This window comes from Panicum virgatum, chromosome 3K (assembly GCF_016808335.1).
Source record: "Panicum virgatum strain AP13 chromosome 3K, P.virgatum_v5, whole genome shotgun sequence".
Lineage (NCBI taxonomy): Eukaryota > Viridiplantae > Streptophyta > Magnoliopsida > Poales > Poaceae > Panicum > Panicum virgatum.
In genome coordinates, this window is record NC_053138.1 from 28,789,768 (window position 1) to 28,817,733 (window position 27,966).

General features: G+C 42.3%; 1 protein-coding gene across 1 annotated transcript; it reads right to left on the reverse strand.

Annotated features, from left to right (window-relative positions):
- Positions 1-9,359: 9,359 nt before the first annotated feature.
- LOC120698839 lies at positions 9,360-21,024 on the reverse strand. Its single transcript, XM_039982592.1, has 4 exons — positions 19,830-21,024; positions 17,799-18,404; positions 14,569-15,135; positions 9,360-11,410 (listed from the first exon to the last, which is right to left on the reverse strand). Exons 1-4 carry the CDS (start codon positions 20,964-20,966, stop codon positions 9,395-9,397), a joined length of 4,326 nt encoding a protein of 1,441 aa, XP_039838526.1. The 5' UTR covers positions 20,967-21,024; the 3' UTR covers positions 9,360-9,394.
- Positions 21,025-27,966: the final 6,942 nt, after the last annotated feature.

The window sequence follows — 27,966 nt, forward strand, 5'->3', positions numbered from 1 at the left end:
ACAACGGGCCACCCTACATCTAGAAAAAAGGGATAAAGGACGTCATTATCTAGGTCCTGCGTGCTACACTCTTAGTAAGGAAGAGAAGCAAATTATGTTTGACTGTTTGAACAGTATCAAGGTCCCATCAGGCTACTCTTCGAATATAAAGAGGCTACTGAAATTGAAAGAGAAGAAATTCGCACACGTAAAGTCCCATGACTGTCACGTGTTGATGACGCAATTGATTCCAGTTGTACTTAGAGGTATTCTACCAGCTAATGTTCGAGCAACAATTATAAAGCTATGCGCCTTTCTCAACATAATTTCTCAGAAGGCAATCGATCCATTGAGTTTAAGCAGGCTACAAGAGGATGTTGTCCAAAGTTTAGTCAGTCTTGAAATGATATTTCCTCTATCATTCTTCAATATTATGACGCATCTTCTAGTTCACCTGGTCAAAGAGATTGGTATTCTCGGTCTTGTTTTCCTTCATAATATGTTCCCTTATGAACGATACTTTGCAATCCTAAAGAAATACGTTCATAATTGGGCTTGTCCAGAAGGAAGCATTGCGAAGGGTTACGTCACAGAGGAGGTCATTGAGTTTTGTGTTGACTATGTGGAAGAACTCTGCCCAATTGGGATTCCAGTATCACGTCATGAGGGGCGGCTGATTGGAAAGGGCACACTTGGAAGAAAATCAGTAAATGCCACAGATCATGCCACGTTGAGCAAAGCACATCTCACAGTTCTGCAACAATCAGCCTTGGTGGCTCCATACATGGAGGAGCACATGCAAATTGTGCGAAGCATGTACTCTTTGAAGTCTGAGACATGGATTACAAAACAACATAACGATACATTCGCCACCTAGTTGCAGAAGGAAGTCATGGCCAATGATCAAATTCATGAGCAGCTAGCTTGGCTGGCCAGGGGTCCGGCACATTCAATCATGATGTACCAAGGATATGAAATTAATGGTTATACATTTTATACAAGAGCCCAAGATAACAAGAGCACCAATTAAAATAGTGGTGTCCGTATAGATGCCACTGACTCTAGTGGCCAAATGAACTCATATTTTGGTTACATTAAAGAGATCTGGGAACTCAACTATGGGCCGTTGAAGATCCCTCTACTTTGTTGCCAACGGGTTAAACTCACAGGAAAAGGTGTCGATATCGACGAGTACGGAATGACAACGGTAGACCTCAAAGAGCTTGGCTACCGAGACGAACCATTCGTCCTAGCTAAAGATGTCACTCAAGTTTTCTATGTGCAGGACATGTCTAGCAAACCAAGAAAGGACAAGTCCAGAAATAAATCAAGTTTTCTAGGTGCGGGAGATGAGCCAAAGCGCCACATAGTTCTGACAGGCAAAAGGAAAATTGTGGGAATCGACGATGTCACAGATGAAGAAGAATACAACAAGGTTGAAGATATGACTCCGTTCGTAGTGGAGGTTGACACAAGTATTCTTTTAGCCGAAGAGGAGGCTCCCTACGCACGCCATGATCACAATGAAGGGACGATTGTAAAGCGAACAATTGTTAATATTCCATTAGTTGAATGATTATGTCTTGTAATATTTTTCGTGAACATGCTCTTAATGATTATCTCTGATTGTTATGTCAATTATCTTATTCTAAAAGATTTATTATGCAATTAAATGATTTATTATGGACTCTAGTTGCTAACAAGCAGCCATGTACCAATAGAAAGCAAAAGACAAAAAAGTATCTCCGTTTGCAGTAGAGGTTGACAATTATCTCTGATTGTTATGGCAATTATCTGATTTGTTAGGCAATTAATAGAATTATTGGGCATTTAACAAATTTATTAGGTAACTATCAGATTTATTATGCAATTAAATAATTTATTAGGCAATTAATAGAATTATTAGGAATTTAACAAATTTATAAAACAATTACTAGATTTTTTATGCAATTATTTAATTTATTAGACAATTAATAGAATTATTGGGCATTTAATAAAATTATCGGACTTTTTATGCTATTATCTGATTTATTTGGCAATTAATAAAAATTATTTAATATCTAACAAATTTATTATGAAATTATCAGATTTTTTATGCTATTATCAGATTTATTAGGTAATTAATAGAATTATTGGGCATTTAACAAAATTATTAGGCAATTATCAGACTTTTTATGCAATTATCATATTTATTTGGCAATTAATGAAATTATTGGGCATTTAAAAAATTTATTAGGCAATTATCAGACTTTTTATGCAATTATCTTATTTATTTGGCAATAAATGAAATTATTGGGCATTTAACAAATTTATTAGGCAATTATCAGTTTTTTTATGCAATTATCTTATTTATTTGGCAATTAATGAAATTATTGGGCATTTAACAAATTTATTAGGCAATTGTCAGTTTTTTATGCAATTATTTGATTTATGAAGCAATTAATAGAATTATTGGGCATTTCACAAATCCGATGAATAACCTATTGGTACCGGTTGAAATATTCAACCGGTACCAAAGACCCCGTTCAAAGAAAGGGTGGGCGCAGGTGTCGAACCCGGGCTGTGGCGCACAGAATATTTCGGGTTACCACTGGGATACTCGGTGAATTCAATCATTTTGGCGGCAAAATACCTAAAATACAGAGGGTTCAGAAGCCTTAGGTACCGGTTTTAGCTTTTCAACCGGTGACTTAGGCCCTTAGGCACGTTGGAGTCTTAAGGTACCGGGTGCGTTTATAACCGGTACCTATGTGGTGCCTAAGGTACCGGTTGGAACTTCAACCGGTGCCTTAGGCCCTCTACGGCACCGGTTGATTTTATCACCCGGTACCGAAGCCTTGTGTTATATATATTGGCGTGGCCCTTCTCTTCTTCCTCCACACTTTGCCGATCGTCCTCTGCCGCCCGTCCCCGCCCAACCCGCGTCTTCGGTGCGCCACCGCCGCCCCGTCCCCTTCCCGCCGCCACCTCGTTCCGGCTCTTCCCCGGCCGCCTCGACGCCGGCCCCCTCCACCGCGCCGCCGACGTCGACGGCGCCACCTCCTCGTCGACGCCTCCTCGTCGTTGACGCCGCCGCCCCGCCCCCTGCACATGGCCTCCTCGTCGACGCCTCCTCTCCTACGCGTCTCCTCGTCGATGCCTCCTCCTCTACGCGCCTCCTCGTCGACGCCTCCTCCCCTACACGCCTCCTCGTCGACGCCGCCGCCCCTTGCCCTGCACACGGCCGCCGCTGCGTCCCCTGCACCCCGCCGCCGAGTCCCCTGCACGCCGGCGCCACCTCCTCGACGCCGCGGCCCCCTCCCCTGCGCCTCCGACTCAACCGCCGCCGACCCGTCGCCGCCATCGACGTAAGTGACATGGCCGCCGACGCCGCGCCCCTTTTTCATTTTTTTTATAATTTTATACTATTACAATGTATAATGTACAATGATTTTCATGTATAATTTTATAGACAGTAAATTAATGTTTTTCTTTTATGCAAAATTAGAGAGAATTTAGAGACATACGAGAGAATTTATAGAGAATTTAGAGAGTTTAGTGAATTTAGTGAGAATTTAGAGAATTTAGTGACTTAATATTTTTTTATTACAATGTATAATTTAAGAGAATTTTCATGTATAACTTTAGAGAATTTTCATGTATAACTTTAGAGAATTTTCATGTATAATTTAAGAGAATTTTAGAGAATTTTCTTGTTTAATTTTATTACAATGTATAATGTGTAATGACGGATAGTCCTTTTATTACTTTTTCTTTACATGTATAATTGAGATCGTCCTCCGCCGCCCCTCCGGTAATGATAACACATGTCAATTTTATTACTTTTTCTTTACATGTGTAACTTAGATGTACTTGTATTCAAAGACTTCAATTTACCAAGTATTTATTATTTTATTTTGTAATTCTTGATTGCATGTATTGCATGTGTAATTTATTACTTTGTCTTTACATGTGTAATTTAGATGTACTTGTATCGCAATTTAATTTATTTGTATACATTAGTTAGAGAATTTAGTTAGAGAAGGAAATGGAGAGAATTTAGTTAGAGAGAATGTAGTCATTATTTTTTTTTGCCATTATTTGATATTATCTAGAATTTAGTTATTTCATATATAGAAGGAAATGAAGAGAATTTAGAGAGAGAATTGTGTCATTCAAAGATTTTATTTAATCATGTATTTAATGGTTAGGCGACGACGACATGTATTTCACTGTATAATGTAATGACGACGACAATGAGTAATGACGACGATGAGTAATGACGAGTAACGACGACGAGTAATAATTTTTTGTACAATTCTTGATTACATGAATTGCATTTGTAATTTAGATTGATTTAAATTAATTCTCGAGCTCGAACCCGTTTGTATTCGCTCTCTAACTCACTCACGCATTCGCTGTTCCTCGACTCTCGACCTCGACCCTCGACCCCAACTCTCAACCCCGTCCCTCGACCCTCACCTCGACCCTCAACCCTAGACCTCGACCCTCAACCCCGTTCCTCGACCCGGTTCCTCGACCCCGTTCCACGACACACACACACACACTCCCACTAACACACACACACACCCACACACACACTGACTCACACACACACTCACTAACTCTCTCTCTCTTTCTCTGTCCCTCTAACATACACACACACACTCTATCTCTCAAACACGCATATTCGTTCAAAGAATTGAATTCTCCTACTTCATTTAAGGATGGATACATACTCTAACACATTTTTACGGTTTCAGTTAAGGATGGACCCCTTCGTTGATGACGACGTCGCCAAGCAATACATGTTGGACGCAATAAACGAAGATACGAGGGCCAACACCACCCAGCCAATCTCTGAAGAAGATGCTCGGACAGCTGATTTGTTCCTGAATATGTCTGGAGATGCCGATGAAGAAGATGATGACTTTGCACCGCCGCCTAATCAACAGCAGCATGTTCCAGTACGAATCTTAAAACTATATGCATGGTGACTTCTGTAGATTAGTTTTGCGATTAACATATTTTTTCTGTAATTTAGTCGACCTCCGCATCGACTTCATTGAGCCAGTCAAAAGGGAGACGCTGGCCAACCAAAAAAATGGAGGGAAGACAGGTCGTCACAGAAGTGGACTCAGAGGGCTGTCCAAGTGCTCCAGAGGCTGCTAGCACAAAATTTGTCAACCAATGTGGGGTTATTGTTCGAGCAAGAATTCCGATCACCACAAGACTATGGAAAACGAGCAAACCCGAAGAACAGCAACACGCCGTGCCTGCACATCAGAAGAAAATGCTATGGGCAGAACTCAAGGATATGTTCACTCTTCCTGAAGGAGTTGACCAAGAACTTGTGAAGAAATGTGACTTGAAAAAGATGGCCCTTGCCTTTGCAACTTTCAAGAAGAAGTTGTACATCAATTACATCAAGAAGGATAAGGAGCCGAACTGGGACGATCTTCCTCAGGTTAAACCATACTGGGAGGAGTTCAAACAATACAAACTATCAGAGGAAGCCCAAGAAAAATCCGAACAGGCCAAGGTGAATGTAGCAAATAAGAAGTATAGCCACCACCTTGGGGCTACCGGGTACAAGAAGTTAGTTAAAAAATGGCAGAAGATGGAGCAGGACCTTATGGATAGAGGCATCAGGCCGACGACTTGGGATTGGCCGGATAGATCCAAGTGGTGGTTATTTGCTAATGGCGTGACACTAAACCAGTTGGATGGAAGTTTGGTCGTGCCCGAGCATATGCAAGAAGTGTCCCGTGATCTAGTCGCTGCAATAGATGAGACCCAACAAGGAACATTCCAGCCTCAAAGGGAGAATGATGAGCTGACAAGGGCATTAAAGAATCCGGAACACCCTGGACGAGCCCGCGGCATCGGCGTGGTCCCATGGAAAGTTGCTTGGGCCGGAGATTCCTCTTACAAGACTCAAAGAAAGAGCAAAGCCGAATAAGAAGTGAAATTTCGTGCCATTCAAGAAGAGATGAACAGGAAGTATGAGTCCTTGGAATCTCAGATGGACGCCAGGGTCAATGAGGCAGTGCAGCTAGCTCTGAGCCAAAGGGCCACTGCTGGGTAGCACCCAGAGTGCGACCCAGAGGTTGTGATAAGCCCGGCCTCTCAGCGATGCAGCAACTGTGCATCCACGGCGGCGCCCGACGTACAAGCGGAACAGCAACCCTAGATTGAGCCAACGGTGGTAGATGACCAGAGGTATCCAGTGGATGATGTCACCATGCCGACACCGTGCGAGCTTCATGTGCGAGTAAGAAATATATCCATTCATGTCGCATACGGGTCAGCCCTGCCCCTGAATCCTTCTACTACAATTCATGGAAGGCCGATACCCCCTGGCTACACCTCCGTCACAGTCGAGCAGATAGTTGGAAACAATGAGGATCTTGAGCTCGATTTCGTTGGAGGGGATGGAGAGAAGACATTGGGAGACGCATTGCACGGGGTCGTTCTATGGCGCAAGGCCGACATCAAACTTACTGCAAGCACAACGGCTCCCGTGCAGACCGATCGCCCGTCTCCGCGGCCTCCCTCACCGCCGTCCCCACAACCACCTCCTTCACCACCGTCTCCGCTGGCGCAAAGGGCCACGAGTACTCCAACTCCTCCTGCACCAGAAAAAGGAAAGAAAAAGATAGCATCCCTCCCAGCGGCTGGACCCTCAAAGAAGAAGCAGAAAACGGTCGAAAGAAAATTAACCTACGAGAAAACCGCTGAGGAGTTGGAAGAGGAGACTGGTCGATATATAAAAGAACAATTGAAGCCTAAAGTCCCCCCGCCGAGGGAAAAGGTACCTATAGAACTAGGGAAAAAGCTTCTCGCAAACCTTAACAACCCACCAAAACCGAAAAGCTTACCCTCGGACTATGATCGTACTCCGACAAAGGCACACAAGGTGAGAAATCTAAAAAAAATGTGGCAAGACCATTCCTCAGCTTGGCACACAACAAAAAGAACTCGAGCCCCTCCTTGTGCCAGGGTTGCCACTCCTACACCCGACGGACGTACAACTCCAGGCGGATCTACAGGCCGCGATATTTCTTTCTGAAACTGGATTAATGCTAGAGGAGGCAACGGGGCAAGTGGAGGCGGAAATCCCTGTCACTCCCGTTCTTACTCCATTCCAGCATGGAAAACCTTTTGTCACTGAGGAAGAGGAGAAAAGTCTAGGCACGCAGATGTTCAATTTGCATAGATGGTACCTGCGAATGTCGAATGACGAAGGGAAAATGACTGGAGTCAAGTATCGTGACCATGATTTCTTCCGCGAGGAGGACGACTTCTGGGTGTACTTCGAAAATTTATATCACATTTACCATCGACAAGCCCTCGACGCCTCTATCATCACCATTTGGGTTTTGTAAGTATCACTTACCTCTACATTAATACTTTTTGTTAACAAGAACATAATTATATGTGTGCATTATAAAATTTCTATTGTATCGTTTAGACAGGAGACCCAAAGAAGCCGAAAACATGGATGGCACCATCAGATCGGCTTCATGTCTCCTTTGCTAGTCAACCAGAAAGTGCTCAACGAAAATTACAAGGAAACGTGCCAAAACATGTACGATTCGTTGACTAGGCAAAATTACAAATCCTATATATTCATACCATACAACTTTGGGTAAGCCTTGGTCGACTCAATCCTCTGTTATATTACTAAATAAATACTAAGTCGTCTAATGCATGTATGTATATCCTATCTATATCTGCAGTTATCATTGGATTTTACTCATACTTTCCGTAGAGACCGGGAATCTTATAGTCTTTGACTCAATGAGAAATCCAAAGTCCGCAATCCAACATATCCTAAACCCCTTGAATAGGTAAGTTCAGTTTGCACAATCAAATCCTTTTTCTGTTAATAACAATTACTGAATATAAAACTTAACTTTGAGCACAGGGTTTGGAAAAAAATTGTGAAAATAACAAAGGACGTGGTCAATGGAGACCCGAACTGGACGTTAACATGGATTATCCGGTATGTTGATTCATAAAGATTTGTCTAGTTAAGTATATAATCCCAAATTGTTCTAAATTGAGTAATTTATTTGTTTCTCCTTAAGTGTGCGAGACAACAACAAGAAACTGATTGGTGCGGGTACTATTTATGTGACTACTTGCACATCATGACTCCATGCGGGAAGGCTACTGATGAAGACACGAGAGTACGTCCAAACCGTTCACTAGTATATTTTCATAATTGTACTAACGCACATGATGTTAATTCTTTTTTCCTAAATGATAGATGTCTCAAATGGGGGGTGAATGTTACTCTACTGATCGGATCAACGCCGTGTGCGAGCAGCTTGCCGGATTCATTTTGAACGAGATCTTGGATCCTAGAGGCGAGTTCTACCACGACGGTCACATCCATAGAGGACTTCCATCGACCTCCTAAGGGGACCAGTAGTTGGACTACAAACATGACTTGTACATTTGTAAATATTTTTAAACGTTATGCATTGATGTTTGTAAATTTGTAAATATATTAGTTCATCTAATTAGCTTAATTATATGCTCGCATTTCACTTTTAGTTAGTTTCAAATATTCTCTGAAAACGAACACGAACGACCAATGAACGTATAGTACAGTAGAGCTTGAGTGCGTTTAGCAATTATAAATGAATAAATAGTAGTAAATATAACAAACAAAACTGGATTTGGGAAAAAAAAAAGGAAAACGTCATTGGTACTGGTTTGAAAGACCAACCGGTACCAAAGGGGCTGCCACCTTGCGTCAGCGTAGCAGCCTCTTTGGTACCGGTTGGTCTTTCCAACCGGTACCAATGGAAGCTTAAGGCACCGGTTGAAAAACCCGGTGTCTAAAGACGAGGCCATTGGTCTCGGTTTGCGGGAACTGGTTGGAAAACCGGTGTCTTTGGGTGTTTCCAACCGGTTCCCATGTCGTGTTTTCTAGTAGTGCATGAGAGCTTAAGAACGAAGAGGATATATGCCCCTATCCCTGTAAGCAAAGACTATATAGTGATGAATTGAACAGAGCACAGGTAAATATTCACTTCCTCCTGGCGGTATGCGTTCACTGATTGGGGCTGAACCATACCAAACACTTACTCTAGCTAATATAATAGCTTGCGAGGCAAAGCATGCATGATGCAACAGTGTATCTATTTATTACAGTGTTCACAGTGGCATATGGTACTGCATGCTCATGACTGTTATACAAAATATGGGAAAGAATAAATGCATGCATCTTGCACTACTACTTCATTATTGAGAAGGCTGAACACCCAGTATGGGGTAACAAGAAAGGGGGTACGAGGAGCAGCATCAGCCTTGTACCCCCCCCCCCCCCCCCCACCCCCACCCCCCCACCCCCCCCCCCCCCCCCCCCTCTCCCCTGCAAATGCGCTTGGGATGATGGAGGAAATTACGATGGGTATGAACATCACGAGCTGGTCCACAGCCATGGGATCGGCGAGGTTGGCTCCTCCAGCCTGAAAACAGGCTTGCGTCGTCCTTCAGGGTACTTGGCAATCTCACTCTCCAAATCTTGCTTGAGGGCGTCATCATAAGGCCTGCTAAGCCAGATTTGCTCCAGACCAAGTGCATTCTGTAGGCCAGAGATCTGCACATGCCTGCCCCGAATCCTCAGAACCTTAATGAAACATGAAATCCTGTCAAACTCTATTTTAGTCTCCAACCTGGAGCTGCAAGAAATCTCGAGGAAGTCCACCATGAAAGCATGTTCTGCTCCGCCGAAGTGGAGTTTATGAACCTGGACCTCCGACAAGAAAAGACGTAGAAACTGTAGATTCATTGGAAGGAGATGTGTCCCCTCTTCTGGTAGCATAGTCATCTGTAAACTCAATTTTATGAGAGACGTCTGGAGCTTCTTGATCCATTGTGGTAACTTGTGTCTGAGTCCGTACAACTTGAGGCTCCTCACCGGCGGTGGTAGGATTTCGTTCAAGAAGTCTACTTCATTGTCCCCATCGATCTCCACCTCCAGTGACAAGGATTCCAGATGGACAAGACCTGAGATGGCTGAAAAAAATGTTTGGCAGTTGTCCTTGTTGATGCCGGACACCCCGAGCTTGTGCAGTTGGGTAAGGTTCCTAAGCTCCGCCACGATAGCCTTCCTGCCTGCGGTGCTGATATTAACTACACCCAGTGTGTGCAGGTTGCTAAGCTTCCCTATCCCTCTAGGCACCTTGACGCCAGTGTGGTGACAACATTTGTCAACACGGCGGAACTTCGACAGCAAGTTTGGCACCAGAGTAGCACAGGAGCATCTTGCTAGTAATGATGTGCTCTCTGCTGCTGCTGGTTCTAGTGCTGCTGGTGGTGGCGCTGCAGCTGCAGCTTCTGTTGGCGGCTGCGCTAGTGCTGCTGCTTCTGACATTGCTGGTTCTGGTGTTGCTACTGCTACCACTTCTGGCTCTGCAGGTGGTGGTGACGATGCTACTGCTGTTGGTGGTGGTGATGGCAAAGGAGATGCTGGTGATACCCTACTGCAGTCATCATCATGTGCTGGTAGTTTGGTACCACAACCAGCACGAATGTATTGTAGCTTCTCTATCTTGATGATACTCTTTGGTAGCTCTACCACAAAGGTTCCCCTAATGTCGAGAGTTTGGAGCTGCTTCAGATCTCCCAAAGATTCTGGAAGACGAGTGATTCCCTCGCACTTTCTCAGGGAGAGGAACTTGAGGTTGTGAAGTACCTTCACCATCTTTTTGACATCATCATTTGTTACATCTGAAGATGCATCCTCTAGATCCAGAACCCGGAGCAGCCTCATCTTGTCAGAGATGAAGAACGATTTCCACTTACCAAACACCGTCAAAGACCGTAGCCGTGAAAAGTCGATGCTCCCAAATACATTTTCGTCTCTGTCCCATGTCTCATCTATGGCAAGGTGCCGTCCTATGTGCTGCCAGTTCTTTCTGCAATGCCCCTTCAGTGCAAATACAAGGTTGTCTTCCATTCGCTGTGACTGTGAGTTTATGTATTCAAGAAAGAAACCATTGGCTTGGCACAAGGGCGTCCGCATGCGCAGGCTCGATTGGTTAAACCTTGGCACCAGGACCATGCTTAGACTGATGAGCTTAAGAAAGGACATCTCCCCGTCCTCCTCCATAGTGGTTTCTTTATTGTTTCTGGAGTATCCCTCTGCGATCCACCGCCTCACCAGACGTCTCCGCCGGATGGTGTGGTTCATAGGGAAGACTGACAGGTAGAAGATACAAGGCTTGATGACATCCGGGCTGGAACTGAAGTAGGAAAGCAACCAGGCAAACAGATCTTTCATATCTTCGATGTTGGCCAATCGAGACATAAGGTTATCCGGACATCCAAGATCAGCTGCTGCACGTATGACCTTAGGAAGTCCTCCACACTGGTGCAAGGTAGTATGCATTTTCTCGTCAGTTACTATGTCCCACTTCTTCTTCTTAAGTTCCTATTATTCAAACAATACAAGAATCGATTTAATCTTATTAAAAAAGGAGATCACACACCCCATTGCTAGCTTAAATAAAGAAAAATACATAGGAAATTCTCATAAAAAGGCAAAGCACCGGGCCCTTAAATATTCTGAGGTCCAGAGCAGGTAGCGTTCTGTAGAATTGATTTCAAATTAAATACACAATTTGGCTGGATTATTGTATAACATTTATTACAATAAATCGCTCATTTGAAACTTTCTGACTCAATACATCTCTAAGACCCACACATTTAGTTACTGTAACAAATCTACTCGAGTCTAGTAGTTCTCTTGACTAAGCTCACTATTTAAATGAGGATGACAATAATATTTAATATTTGGCTAGACTCGTAATGGATATTGGTGCTATATTCTATAATTAAATCACGTCTCCATTGCTCCAGCCACTGCCGCGGTGGCCCGCGGGGCTCCGAAACTTACCAACTCCAATCTTAGAAGAAAAAGAAAGGTGGAAGTTTGGCCAGCGGCTGTGGCGGCGAAGGCGCAAGGCGGCGAGACGGCGGGGGCGCCGCCAACCGCAGGAGGCAGGGGCCTATTCGGTTGGGCAGCGGTAGCGCGGGGGAGCTCGATAGCCGTTGTGTTAGCCTGGAGGCAGATGGTGGTGGCAAATACAACAGTCGGGAGGCCGCTGGGGATGGAAGGTGGCGGGCAGAGGTGAGGGAGCGTACAGGCACCCGGGAGGAAGAAGAAAGAGGCGGCCCGTCTGGAGGTTGAAGAAAGAGCCAGCAGCGTTGGATCTCCATATGACGATTGACACGATTGACGAACGTTGCCTAAAATCAAGCGCATTTTTAGGTGACTAATATCTAGCACATCCCTAATTAAATACTACAAGCCCGTCAACCTGTGCACGTGCACGGGCTAACAGTTTTAAGTGTTAGGAGTTGGTGGATAAATTTTAGGGCCTACATAGTTAATCAATACTCTTTGTGCTTTTTCATTATATCATATTTTAATAATATTTATACTCTTTATTGGTTACCATAGACTTTAATTATCAATTACTATATATGTGTTGACTTTTTATTTGTACGTTTTCTTTTTTACACCGCACATTTATGTATAGTTTCATTCGCCATGTGATAAGTCGAAAGTTAAAATATTGGTCCGGGTTACATACTTAACAAGAAACTTGATATGACTATTCAATGTGGCATGTATGTATATTAGATTTGGATGTCATATATTTTAGTTACCAATTACTCTATGTTTTCATCTATACTCATTGTTCTTCTCTATCCTATTTAATAGCTTCAAATATACCCCTACTAATAAAAATATCATCCATCATTGTTATTATGTAAAACTAACCCAAAGTACCCCCCTACAACTAACTATTTAAAGTCCACCCGCTGGTACCAGTACAAGAAAATTAAGTTAATACTCATATGCCTATATAAAAATTATCCATCATTGCTATTACTGCAAAATTAACACAATGAAATGAAAAGAAGATAAAATCTCACTTGAAGTATGACTGATGTATTATGACCACGAAAAATAAACAAGTGTATGGTCAGTGAAGAAAAAAACTGATATAAGGTATTATCTCACTATTTTAGAAGATGTAGATGGTTCAATTAGCTGATGATTTTTTTTGCATTTTGTAGTAATAACTAATAAGGCGAGAGGATGGCTTGATGTTGATTATTGGAATAGTAAAGAAAAATAAAATTAAGCACATGCACTATGGAATATTTATGAAATTAGGGAGAAGTTATGATAGTAGAGCCCAAGTAAATGAAAAGATCATTGTGATAGACCTAAATTTGGTCTATATATCTACTTTAATGGTTATAGAAGTGGTACAAAGAAGATTGCAATATAAAGTAAAATGAAAATTGATAATGAAGGTAGGACGGTAAAAAGATATATATACACCGAATTGGCTCTTTCCTATACTAGCCACGCAAATGCGCGAAACATCTCTCACTAGTTATATCAGTATTCATACAATAAAGAAAGTCTCCATGTTTGGTCAAGGTCTAGAAATTACCATGTTACTTAGAGAAAAATAAAGCAAGTACATCATTATTTACTATCAACAACCTCTATCATTATTTTTTAAAAGATAAAGCAAGTACGACCAAAATGAAGATAATATAGTTTAGTTAATGTGTAAATTCGTTCAACATATGCGGTCCGTAGGCCACATTGTTGATGGAGAATGACCTCCCAACCCAAACAAAAATTATTCGATTACAATAACATAAAAATGAGAGCAGGTGTATATATATATGGAGAATAATCTATATGAAACACATCATAGTCATTACTGTAAAATCCAAAATTCCAATAATTTTTATCAAGGATTAGGCTAAACAGTGACATAACAACACAACCATAGATGCACATTTAAATTCTTCTACAAGCCGTGCAATTGTGCAGGTCACCAGGTTAGTTGTTATAGACGAAAATTTTGATAGAAACACCGTGCTTTATGTTGATGTTTAGCCACAACAACACTGTAATTGATGTAGTTTAATTAAGACTAAATATGAACCAATTGTATGTGAAATGCTGTTAAGATATACATTTCAAATTTACTAATGTATTTCAACATATTACAGGCATTGGACATGACTTTCAGTTCTGGAGTCCATATTACTACAGTGAATCTGTAGCTGCATGCCGCCTAGAAAATGGGGAATAAGAAGTGCATGCATAATAAATAGTATCGCGTTGTTGTTGAGTCCTGAAATTAAAAATATTTGCTGTCTCAAATATAAGTTCGTTCATTTGAACTTGCGCCAGAAATAAGGTAGGTGGTAGAATGGCTATGTTGCCCATTGACCATTGTTGAAACTAAGGAAGATGTGAATGTATATCCCATTGACTAGACACCCAAGATAAGGACAGAACATGAAAGAATTGGTAAAAGGCCACACTGAAGACGTTGTTGATCGGCTTCTAAATTGGCGTAAGTGAGAGGGATGCTAGAGCTCGTACCATTAGGGATCAAAACTTCAGAAGGAGTGTATATATCTCTCCATTTATATTAGTGCTTCTGCTAGCGTGGAATATCACAACTGCCCGCGATTGTGCATGAAGCTAAATTAAACGAGGGAAGATTATGCATAAGATCTATAACAGCGGAGATCGAGTAAGCAGACCTTGTTGAGGAGTTCAATGGCGTGGTCAGCTTGTAGACCTTCGACGTTCCTCACATCTTCGCTGTGTGTTGCACAGTATTTGGCGACACTTTCTTCATTGGTAATAACAATGATGCAGCCTTTAAAAGTTCCATCGAAGGCAGCTTTTACCAAGTCCCATTCTTCCACGGATTGCAGACCGTCGATAACAATCAGGCCATCACGTTTATGCAGATACTCGCGGCACCCTTGGATCGGGTCCTTGACTGTTGATGCCGTGCTGTCTTGGGGATACCCAGGATTCAAATCCAAAAGCAAGCTCCGCGCAAAGTCCATTAAATTGAGCGGATGGGATACGTTCACCCAACCGAACTTGAAGCTATTAAATAATTCGTAATCAATCTGCCATATGCTGTAGAGGTGTTTGACAAAAAACGACTTGCCAACACCGCACATACCCCACACACAGGCGACCGCGCCACTTGAACGATTGATGAGCTTAAAGGAATCCAAAAAACCTCTGTCACGGCCAATAAGTGGATGTTCCTTTTGCCATTCACGTGCCGCTTTCGCCTTGTCCAGGTTATCCTGCAACGAAAAGTGGAGTGTCAAGTACTAGGTCATCTAGCTTGCATCGTGTACAATACAGAACTCGGGGCCCAGCACTGATAGATTACTCCCTTCTGTCCCATTTATATATATATCCATTTAGAATTCTCTCAAACGCATCAAAGATTCATAACTTCAATGTACCTTCCCCCCCCCCCCCCCCCTATTCCTTCATGTCTACTACGTAGTAGTATTTGCACACTAATCAATACCGTAAGCTTGACATCAATGTTAACTCTAACAAACATTGATAGACAGCAGGTCATTGTATACCTGGACTTAATTATTTTGCCCAAGACCAAATGGACTTATGATATGTAGGATTGGAGGGATTAGTTATTACTTATTAGACTGTCCCCAACAACCGTGATCCAAAATACAAGACCCATTTAGTTAAAATAGTTTTAATAGATTTAGATCTTCTTTTAGTCTAAAATACTAAGCATGCTCACCTAGAGATACTCCATACGTACTAGGTTCAGGGTTGAGTACCATAGACGCTCTAAAAAGTGTTTCGCTTTCCAACGATTCATTCCATGCTTTCTACTGTCAATGTTAATTGAAACGTGGAGTAGATAAGGCTTTGTCGACTTGCCCACTACCCCTTCCATAAATTTTCCTTGTCACCCCATAGTTTAACCTATCTTTTTTTTTCAATCCTAGATACATCAAATTACCCACCTTCTATATCTCTTATTTAGCCAACAAAATAAGCCTTCACTTTTTGCTCTCAAGATTATATTATCATGTTAAATCAGATAAAAAAGAAAAAAATTACCCACCACTTTTATTAGAAGAAAATAACTAAAAGTACCCCTAAACCTATCAATAAATTACACACTATTGGCATCATACAAAATATTTACCCAAAGTACAACTATACCAATGAATAATAATTTGCCGCTGCCATTATGAAAAGTTCGACAAAAATATCTGTATGCAACTCAATAAATTCCCCACAACCTCATTACAAATAAATTACTCACTATTGCCATTTGAAAAAGTTAACCAAAAAATGCCATGTTCCTATCAATAAATTATCCACCATTGCCATTATAAAAAAAATAACTAAAAACACCCTCATACGTATGAATAAATTACCTCCATTATCATTATGCAAAATTAACCAAAACTTACCCCTATGCCGATCAATATATTGCCGGCCACTATTAACCTGTTGTTTTCTAGAAACATGCACATCAAAATTGTGGTACCTTGATTTTTAGTACTAGTCGTGCAATTGCACGAGCTATCCTACCAGTTATATTATTATTATTAAGCACAAGTAGTCATGAATGTAATAATAAAATATGTGTTTTCAAGACCCTGTTAATATCAATCATTGAATAGAAGATAATAAAGGAGGAACATTTTAGATTTATGGGTTACTTTGGACTATTTTTCATAATGAAAAATGCAATGTTTTTTTTAAGAAAATAGTATCGATCCAATAGCTATTACTACTAGAAAATAGTGTTTTCCAGAATTATATTCTATCAAATTGATGGTCAAATGTTTCTGTTTTTCATGAGAATTTCTATGATTCATCGCTATTTTCTAGTGTATCTTGTGAGAATTAACCAAGCCTCCAATCATCAATTATAAATATAGCATTTTCAATGCATCTTATCAAAACTTGAATCCAGATCATGCCTGTCTTCAATATGAGTAACAAGAAAATAGACTATTTCGCTGAATTGTTAATCACGCCTTCCCATATAATATATTCTAGACCTTCTTAAATGTACTCAAATGGCTTCTATTCAGTTTGGTAGTCATTTGCTAAATCAGAGGAAGGAATTCTTAGGCCCCCTTTGGGAGTGCTCCGCGCGGCTAGCTCCACAGTGGGAGTGAGAGCAGAGGATGCGAAGCTGCTTTTTTCAGCTCTGGCTGCTCCGGATTCTGCGTTGTGAAATGGCTCTGGTGAAGGAGTTAGCGGCGGAGCCGGAGACGGAAGTGCTCCCAAAGGGGGCCTTAAACCCTAATTTCCCAAAGAAGACTTCAGACTAAGGGCAGAACATTTGGTGAACAAAATAACTACTAATCACACTTTTGCCTACGGGCATTTGACTTGACATTCAGTGCTGAAGAGGTCATATTACTACAGCGAAGCTATAGCTCTCGCCCTTAAAAAAAAGGAATGTAAGAAGTTGCATACACAACAATTATTACAGTATTGAGTTGTGTCTAGAGTCCATGAAGTAAAATATTGCGATCCCAAAATAAGGTGGGTGGCAGAGTAGAACGCCTATGTTACCATGTGATCTTTATTCAAAACTATTTGAGGTGGCTGTGAATGTCTATCTCATTCAATAGACATAACTGAACTAAGGGTAAAATAGGAAAGGAGATAAAACCCCACATCCAAGTTGTTGATGGAATTATATAAATTGGTGAATCGAGAAGGGACATACTATATGAGCTTGTATTTTTAGGGTTCATAGAAGTGTATAAATTTCTCCATTTCTACTAATCTTTCTGCTGGTATGGAATATTCTAATGCTCATAACGGCGCAAGAAGCTAAACTAACGGAGGGAAATATATGGATAAGATGTTAAATTATTTAGGCATTGCATTAATGCCATAGGATTAGATAGAGTGCTACACTGGATCTAGAACAGTGTAAATTTAGTAAACAAACCTGATTGAAGAGTTTGGCGTTGTCAACTTCTAGACCTTTGATCTCCAACACATTGCGTTCTATGTGCCTTGCGCAGTGTGTGGCGACACTTTTGTCGTTGGTAATGGCAATGATAGTGCCTTTGAAAGTTTGATCGAAGGCATCTTTTACCAAGTTCCATTCTTCTGTGGACCGCAAACTGTCGATAACAATCAAGCCACGACATTCATGCAGATACTCACGGCACCCTTGAATCGGGTCATTCACCATTGATGTCCTGCCGTCTTGGAGATAGCCAGGATTCAAATCCGAAAGTAAGTTATGCGCGAAGTCCATCAAATCAAAACGATAGGATACATTCACCCAACCGAACTTGAATTCATTACTAGATTCAAGCTGAATCTGTTTTTTGCAGTAGATGTATTTGACGAGAGACGTCTTGCCAACACCAGGCATCCCCCACACAGATAAGACTTGCCAATGCCCAATCATATTTGACAACTCGGTGAGACGAGACGATAAATTCTTTATATATATGTCACGGTCAATAAATGGATGTCTCTTTAGCCATTCACGTGCCGTTTTCACCTTGTCCACGGAATCTTCCTCAACTTTTCCAGTAGCATCCTGCAACGAAAAGAGCAGCAGTGTCTAGCATCTACAAAGTGACGGAAACAGCTTGCACAGCGGGCTGTTTGGATTCAATTTTTTATAATGGCCAGCAGCTAAAATTAGTTGATTTGGTTTGATGCATGCATTTTCCGTTATATATCTAGGACGGAGGTAGTATATTCAATATGTGTTGTTTGATGCATGTATTTTCCGTTTTGAACATTTGGGCTCTGACATACATTGTAATATTAAATTTATTCGATTAAAACGGTTTAAGCGGTGGAGGGCCAGGTAGCTTTTAAGTGACAAAAAAAATGTGTTCACTAACTTCCTTTTGATATGATTGTCTATTTCATTTCGCATAAAATTATGTATAGTTCCAAAAATGAATCCATCTTGTGCTTATTTTGAAAACTAGCACATAGGTAGGTAAATGAAACATTTGTTATGGTTGTTTCTATGCAGGTTTAGTAGCTCGGTGTGGGATGAGCATACATGGAGGTATCTAACCTCGGCGTTAAATGGTTGCATGCCGAGCGTCGGCCAAATAGCCACGTTGGCGTCGTTGATGTAGCAAATCTCAACATGAGGTTATGGTATGCCGAGCCATAGATCTCGGTGTTCACGGACACGACGCTAAGAAAATTGTTCATTTTTAAAAATTATTTTGTCAGGGTCTATTTATAAAAATTATACTGCACAAGGGCCAAAATAAAAAATCTTAACAACCGGCAATTCTGTTTCTAATGGTAGGTACCATTAATATAATATATGGATTATGGAGGCGTCTACGATTTTCCTTCCTAAATAATTTTCTTTCAAAATGTCTAGAATGACACTCGGAGTGGCGGATGTTATACATTGCATTAGCGACTTGAGCAAAAGCAATCATCTGAAGCCCAGCTCCACAGTAGTGGCCCCGCAGCGCGGCGCCAGAACAGTCGAACACAGCCCAACAAGGGGCCCACGTCTAGAATCCCGTGCAAATATAAGATTTAAACAAAACATATGTAGTTTTCAAACTAGATGTCCAAATAAAATTTTGATCGCACTGTTAAAATCCTTGCAACGATATCTTTAAAACAAGACCACACTTGAGTGTGTATAGATAATCTTTTAGGTGGAACATTTTTTTAAGTGGGTGGAACAATTTTATTGTGAATGTAGAACCATTATTTCTGCCTCACAATAAATTGTTCTAGTTTTAAAAGAAAATGTTCCAAAAAAATTCATCCAAATTCAAATGTCTCATCGCAAGGACCACAAAGGTGCAATTAGAATTTGACGTGGACACATCCGGAAGCCGGGGAGCAGGCCTTCGGTGATGGCGCAGGATGGAGTCGCACATGAGGCATATATCATTTCCGCGGAAACGGAGGCAATATTTAAGTAGAAAATAATACGAAACGTATGTGTGTTTTCATGGTTATTTGAGCATACCTCCTTCAAGAAGACATAGACAGAATGGTCAGCCGATAACTTTTCCAGCTCCAATACTCGGTGTGGATGCCCTGGGCACCCGGTTGCAATTCCAAGCTGCTGCGTGTGCACGACGATGCAGCTGCCGTTGTTCTTGTCAGGCAGGTACGCTCTGACTGCCTCCCAGTCAACCATGGTCGACACATCTTCAAGGACAACTAGATAATTCTGATCTATTTGCCTCTTGAAGTCCTTGATGAGTAGGTCGTCTGTCGCCATCGTCACCTTCATCGTCTTCATGACGTCGGCACTCTGTTGATGTACCGGACAAGAGTTTTTGTAGAACTGAGCCAGCAAGCACCGGATGAACTCACGGGGATTGAAGGGATGCATCAGCTTCGCCCAGGCGCGCCATCTGAAGTTGTCGCTGGTTTCTGGATGGTCATAGGCATTCTTGATGGACATCACCCCGAGGTCGCCTCTTGTTCCCAACACTGAAACGACTTGAAGGGCACCATCATTCTTCTTCTTGTTGAACAACTCGACGAGTCCCACCTGCCTGCTGAGTCCCACCTGCTTGCTATGAATTCTCGCAGCCCCCCTCACGGTTGCGAGAATGTCCGATGCTGCTGCGGCGTTGCCCACTGCTGCCGGCTGCTGATGCAGCTCGGCAGGCTGCTCGGCCGGAGGGCCAGAGTGGCCGATGCGGCTGTAGCGCAGGTTCCGCTGACCCATGGCCTCAACCCTAGCTTTGAGCAGCTCTATATCAGCAACAGCAATGTCTAGATTCGTGCTAGGCTCCGCAAGCAGCACGAACTCCACGCAGGACCGCAGCATGCGGCGCGACCAGTTCTTGGTCCAGCGCCACCAGTTGGGATTCATGTCAACGTGGACAGCAAACTCGACCCAATCCTCTACGTCTAAGGCCATGTCACGGACCTGCCTCACCAAGGTCCCCGTCATATCATCTGTGACATGGCCCTTGGTGACGCTGAGGAAGGACTTCATCATCTCGAACTCGTCCGAGATGATCTTCAGGTCGTACCGCACGCTCTTCTGCAGCTTCTTCTCCTCCTCGATCGCCGCCCTGGCCCTGCTCACCGTCCCCTCCACCGCCGACTTGGCCAGCCCAACCACGAGGGCGTCCGCCCCAAGCATTGCTCTCCCTCGTTCTCTCCTTCGAGATGTTTGTTTTGGGAGTGGGTGGTATATGCTAGCAACCGGTGCTAGCTGCAAATGCTTAAAATCGGGGGTCGGCAGAGCATCCGGGGATGGGGTTAAAAAGAGGCGGTTCTAAATAGCAGGTCAAGGGATTTAGCGGCTGGACTTAAAAAACAGCTAATACCGGATTAAATGAGGCTATAGCGGGCTATAACGGCTAAATTACACATGAATTCACATAGCGCTACCATGCCTCAAACAGCTATAGCAGGCTATAGCGAAAGCTGTAGCAGAAGATTTAAAACCTTGAAAAGAGGAGATCGACCGACAAGCTAAGCAAGGCAGCAAATTTGTACATTATTAATCAAGATCTTCAAGGTCAATGACATTAGCTAAGTCCTAATATCAAATCGATTTCTTTGCATCCCGAGCGCTTAAAATAGTATCAAAGTCGCACAACTAGAGCTGATGGATCTACACCATCATAACTACCCCATCAACTCGTGCTCCTGCACGGGCTAGCAATTTTAAGTGTTAGAAGTTTGCTGCTTAAATTTATGATATAATGAGAAAGAGTAGAGATAAATAATAAAGAGTAGAGATAAATAATATTGATTAACTGTGTAGATCCTAAATCCAATATACATACATCCTACCGGTTTGACTTAAGAACGCGTCAAACTGGTAGGATGCCTTCAAGGGTATCCCAAATTTTGAACACACAATTTTGAACACCCAAATTTTGAACCACCCATTCCCTACCGGTTGATATCAACCATCCAAATTTTGAACACGCGATTTTTGAAAAATTCAAATAGTCTTGGAAAAAAAATAGTCTATACAAAAGTTGTAGGTTTTGATCAGATCTACAACTTTGTAGTAGAATTTTTTTTTTTCATTTGAGGTCATTTTGGCACCAAAATACACTATTCAAGTTTTAAATTTAAAATTTCAAAATTTTCAAATGACCTCCGATGGACAATTTATATATATATATATATATATATATATATATATATATATATATATATATATATATATATATATATAATTTGTAGATCGAGACCAGATTTATAATTTTGTAGTTAAAAATATTTTTATTTGAAATTACTATGGCCATCAAATGGGTCATATAAGACATTTGAAAGTGATGCGGAAAGAAAAATATCTCATCTTTAGTCAGTAGTCACATGTGATGGTGTAGCTTAGTACTCCCTCCATATTGGTAAAAGAAGTCGTTTTGGACATATTTTGGGTCAAATATTGGGAATATAAATTATCAATAACTTTTAAATTGTTGTGTTTGCAAATGTGAAAATTATATGAATAGATTTTTCTTGAAAAATACTTTCATAAAATTATACATATCTCACTTTTCTATAAAAATTTTTATAATAATAAGGGGTCAAAGTTATGTTTTTGGAGACTTTGTCCTAAACGACTTCTTTTACCAGCATGGAGGGAGTACAGAAGAAGGGTGAGATCGCGGGTTCAAATCCCGGAACACCGTACACATGTATATTTGCGCGAAAAATCGTATGACTTGGAACTTACTACTGACAGTGACAGTGATCGACCAATAGAGGGCAACATAGTCGCAGCCGGCCCACGTACTGATCTCAGCACAAAAGAAATGATCCACCCAACTTTGCATAAAGAGCTACCACCGGCACCACCTACCTAGTTTATTGTGTTGTTCCCTAGCTCAACTTAATCTCGCCTCACCAAACCTATAATCTCCACCCGAATCTAGCATCTATCTCCACCAGTATCTAGCGTGCACTACTAGAAAACACGACATGAAATCGGTTAGAAACACCTTTAGGCACAGGTTTTCCAACCGGTTTCCGCAAACCGAGACCAATGGTCCCGCCTTTAGACACCGGGTTTTTCAACCGGTGCCTTAAGTTTTCATTGGTACCGGTTGGAAATACCAACCGGTACTAAAAAGGCTGCCACGCTGACGCAAGGTGGCAGCCCCTTTGGTACCGGTTGGTTTTTCCAACCGGTACCAATGACTTTTTTATTTTTTCTCTCAAATCCAGTTTTGTTTGTTATATTTATTACTGTTTATTCTTTTATAATTGCTAAACGAACTCAAGCTCTACAGTACTATACGTTCATTGGTCGTTTGTGTTCGTTTTCAGAGAATATTTGAAACTAACTAAAAGTGAAATGCGAGCATATAATTAAGCTAATTAGATGACCTAATATATTTACAAATTTACAAACATCAAGGCATAACGTTTAAAAATATTTACAAATGTACAAATCATGTTTGTAGTCCAACTACTGGTCCCCTCAGGAGGTCGATGGAAGTCCTCTATGGATGTGACCGTCGTGGTAGAACTCGCCTCTAGGATCCAAGATCTCGTTCAAAATAAATCCGGCGAGCTGCTCGCACACGGCGTTGATCCGATCAGTAGAGTAACATTCATCCCACATTTGAGATATCTATCATTTAGGAAAAAAGGATTAACATCATGTGTGTTAGTATAATTATGAAAATATACTAATGAACGGTTTGGACGTACTCTCGTGTCTTCATCTGTAGCCTTCCCGCATGGAGTCATGATGTGCAAGTAGTCGCATACGTAGTACCCGCACCAATCAGTTCCTTGTTGTTGTCTCGCACACTTAAGGAGAAACAAATAAATTACTCAATTTAGAACAATTTGGAATTATATACTTAACTAGACAAATCTTTATGAATCAACATACCGGATAATCCATGTTAACGTTCAGTTCGGGCCTCCATTGACCACATCCTTTGTTATTTTTCACAAAAATTTTCCAAACCCTGCGCTCAAAGTTAAGTTTGATATTCAGGAATTGTTATTAACAAAAAAAGGATTTGATTGTGCAAACTGAACTTACCTGTTCAAGGGGTCTAGGATATGTTGGATTGCGGGCTTTGGATTTCTCATTGAGTCAAAGACTATAAGATTGCCGGTCTCTACAGAAAGTATGAGTAAAATCCAATGATAACTGCAGATATAGATAGGATATATACATACATGCATTAGACGACTTAGTATTTATTTAATAATATAATAGAAGATTGAGTCGACCAAGGCTTACCCAAAGTTGTATGGTATGAATATATAGGATTTGTAATTTTGCCTAGTCAACGAATCGTACATGTTTTGGCACGTTTCCTTGTAATTTTCGTTGAGCACTTTCTGGTTGACTAGCAAAGGAGACATGAAGCCGATCTGATGGTGCCATCCATGTTTTCGGCTTCTTTGGATCTCCTGTCTAAACGATACAATAGAAATTTTATAATGCACACATATAATTATGTTCTTGTTAACAAAAAAGTATTAATGTAGAGGTAAGTGATACTTACAAAACCCAATTGGTGATGATAGAGGCGTCGAGGGCTTGTCAATGGTAAATGTGATATAAATTTTCGAAGTACACCCAGAAGTCGTCCTCCCCGCGGAAGAAATCATGGTCACAATACTTGACTCCAAATATTTTCCCTTCGTCATTCGACATTCGCAGGTACCATCTATGCAAATTGAACATCTGCGTGCCTAGACTTTTCTCCTCTTCCTCATTGACAAAAGATTTCCCATGCTGGAGTGGAGTAAGAACGGGAGCGACATGGATTTTCGCCTCCACTTGCCCCGTTGCCTCCTCTAGCGTTAATCCCGTTTCAGAAAGAAACATCACGGCCTGTAGGTCCGCCTGGAGTTGTACGTTCGTCGGGTGTAGGAGTGGCAACCCTGGCACCCGGAGGGGCTCGAGTTCTTTTTGTTGTGTGCCAAGCTGAGGAATGGTCTTGCCACATTTTTTCTTCAGATTTCTCACCTTGTGTGCCTTTGTCAGAGTACGATCATAGTCCGAGGGTAAGCTTTTCGGTTTTGGTGGGTTGTTTAGGTTTGCGAGAAGCTTTTTCCCTAGTTCTAGAGGTACCTTTTCCCTCGGTGAGGGGACTTTAGGCTTCAATTGTTCTTTTATATATCGAGCAGTCTCCTCTTCCAACTCCTCAGTAGTTTTCTCGTAGGTTAATTTTCTTTCGACCATTTTCTGCTTCTTCTTTGAGGGTCCAGCCACAGGGAGGGATGCTGTCTTTTTCTTTCTGTTTTCTGGTGCAGGAGGAGTTGGAGTACTCGTGGCCCTTTGCGCCGGCGGAGACGGTGGTGAAGGAGGTGGTTGTGGGGACTGCGGTGAGGGAGGCCGCGGAGACGGATGATCGGTCTGCATGGGAGCTGTTGTGCTTGCAGTAAGTTTGATGTCGGCCTTGCGCCATAGAACGACCCCGTGCAGTGTGTCTCCCAATGTCTTCTCTCCATCCCCTCCAACGAAGTCGAGCTCAATATCCTCATTGTTTCCAACTATCTGCTCGACTGTGACGGAGGTGTAGCCAGGGGGTATCGGCGTTCCATGAATTGTAGTAGAAGGATTCAGGGGTAGGGCTGACCTGTATGCGACATGAATGGATATATTTCTTGCTCGCACATGAAGGTCGCACGGTGTCGGCATGGTGACATCATCCACTGGATACCTCTGGTCATCTACCGCCGTTGGCTCAATCTGGGGTTGCTGTTCCGCTTGTACGTCGGGCGCCACCGTGGATGCACAGCTGCTGCGTCGCTGAGAGGCCGGGCTTATCACAACATCCGGGTGCGACCCAGCAGTGGCCGTTTGGCTCAGAGCAAGCTGCACTGCCTCATTGAGCCTGGCGTCCATCTGAGATTCCAAGGACGCAACCTTCCTGTTCATCTCTTCTTGTATGGCACGAAATTTCTCTTCCTGTTCGGCTTTGCTCTTTCGGTGAGTCTTGTAAGAGGAATCTCTGGCCCAAGCAACTTTCCATGGGACCACGCCGATGCCGCGGGCTCGTCCAGGGTGTTACGAATTCTTTAATGCCCTTGTCAGCTCATCATTCTCCCTTTGAGGCTGGAATTTTCCTTATTGGGTCTCATCTATTGCAGCAACTTGATCGCGGGACACTTCTTGCATATGCTCAGTCACGACCAAACTTCCATCCAACTGGTTTAGTGTCACGCCATTAGCAAATAACCACCACTTGGATCTATCCAGCCAATCCCAAGTCGTCGGCCTGGTGCCTCTATCCATAAGGTCCTGCTCCATCTTCTGCCATTTTTTAACTGACTTCTTGTACCCGGCAGCCCCAAGGTGGTGGCTGTACTTCTTATTTGCTGCATTCACCTTGGCCTGTTCGGATTTTTCTTGGGCTTCCTCTGATAGTTTGTATTGTTTGAACTCCTCCAAGTATGGTTTAACCTGAGGAAGATTGTCCCAGTTCGGCTCCTTATCCTTCTTGATGTAATTGATGTACAACTTCTTCTTGAAAGTTGCAAAGGCAAGGGCCATCTTTTTCAAGGCACATTTCTTCACAAGTTCTTGGTCAACTCCTTCAGGAAGAGTGAACATATCCTTGAGTTCTGCCCATAGCATTTTCTTCTGATGTGCAGGCACGGCGTGTTGCTGTTCTTCGGGTTTGCTCGTTTTCTATAGTCTTGTGGTGATCGGAATTCTTGCCCGAATAATAACCCCACATTGGTTGACAAATTTTGTGCTAGCAGCCTCTGGAGCACTTGGACAGCCCTCTGCGTCCACTTCTGTGACGACCTGTCTTCCCTCCATTTCCTTGGTTGGCCGGCGTCTCCCTTTTGACTGGCTCAATGAAGTCGATGCGGAGGTCGACTAAATTACAGAAATGATATGTTAATTGCAAAAATAATCTACCGAAGTCACCATGCATATAGTTTTAAGATTCGTACTGGAACATGCTGCTGTTGATTGAGCGGCGGCGCAAAGTCATCATCTTCTTCATCGGCATCTCCAGACATATTCAGGAACGAATCAGCTGTCCGAGCATCTTCTTTAGCGATTGGCTAGGTGGTGTTGGCCCTCGTATCTTCGTTTATTGCGTCCAACATGTATGTGTTGGCGACCTCGTCATCACCGAAGGGGTCCATCCTTAACTGAAACCGTAAAAATGTGTCAGAGTATGTGTCCATCCTTAAATGAAGTAGGAGAATTCAATTCTTTGAACGAATATGCGTGTTTGAGAGAGAGAGAGAGAGTGTGTGTATGTATGTTAGAGGGACAGAGAAAGAGAGAGAGTTAGTGAGTTTGTGTGTGAGTCAGTGTGTGGGTGGGTGGGTGTGTGTGTCTGTGTGTTTGTGTGTTTGTGGGATAGAGAAAGAGAGATAGAGAGTTAGTGTGTGTGTGTGTGTGAGTCAGTGTGTGTGTGTGAGTGAGTGTGTGTGTGTCAAGGGTCGAGGGTCGATACTTTATATAAATGTGTTAGAGTGTGTTAGGGTGTGTTTGTGTGTGTGTTAGAGTGTGTGTGTGTGTGTTAGTGTGAGTGTGTGTGTGTGTGTGTCGAGGGTCGATACTTTATACAATTGTGTTAGAGTGTGAGTGAGTGTGTGTGTGTGTGTGTGTGTGTGTGTTAGTGGGAGTGTGTGTCGTGGAACGGGGTCGAGGAACCGGGTCGAGGAACGGGGTTGAGGGTTGAGGGTCGAGGTCTAGGGTTGAGGGTCGAGGTCGAGAGTCGAGGGACGGGGTTGAGAGTCGGGGTCGAGGGTCAAGGTCGAGAGTCGAGGGATGGCGAATGCGTGAGTTTTATATGCTTAGTCACAATCATATACGTGCCAGGATCAAGTCAGACGTATATACAACAGAATGAACAGTATATCACAGCACATATCACGTAAAAGATATAATAAAGCGAGTACGAATGTTATTTATTACATAAATGACAAATCTATGATATAGAGTATGCGGAAGCATAAAACATGTCCGAAACTCGAAAGCTGTGCGCCACAGGGACGTCGACTGGGAGACGACCGCCTAGAAGTCCTCGTACTCCTGGTAGCTCTAGGTGAACTCCTCCGCGTCGCCGGGAACTGAGCAGCAGTAGAGTATCTCCAAAGAGAATAAGAGGAAAAGAGTATAGGAGGCAACCAAAACTGAGCTAAAGCTATTCTACGCGTTACAACGATCGTGTGGACAA

Excerpts from the sequence above, each read along its gene's own strand:
- LOC120698839 (XM_039982592.1), bottom strand. The coding sequence starts at position 20,966 with ATGCTTGGGGCGGACGCCCTCGTGGTTGGGCTGGCCAAGTCGGCGGTG. Across the intron at positions 15,136-17,798 it reads ACGCCAAACTCTTCAATCAG|GATAACCTGGACAAGGCGAA; the intron begins GTTTGTTTACTA and ends TTTTCGTTGCAG. Across the intron at positions 11,411-14,568 it reads CCATTGAACTCCTCAACAAG|GAACTTAAGAAGAAGAAGTG; the intron begins GTCTGCTTACTC and ends TTTGAATAATAG.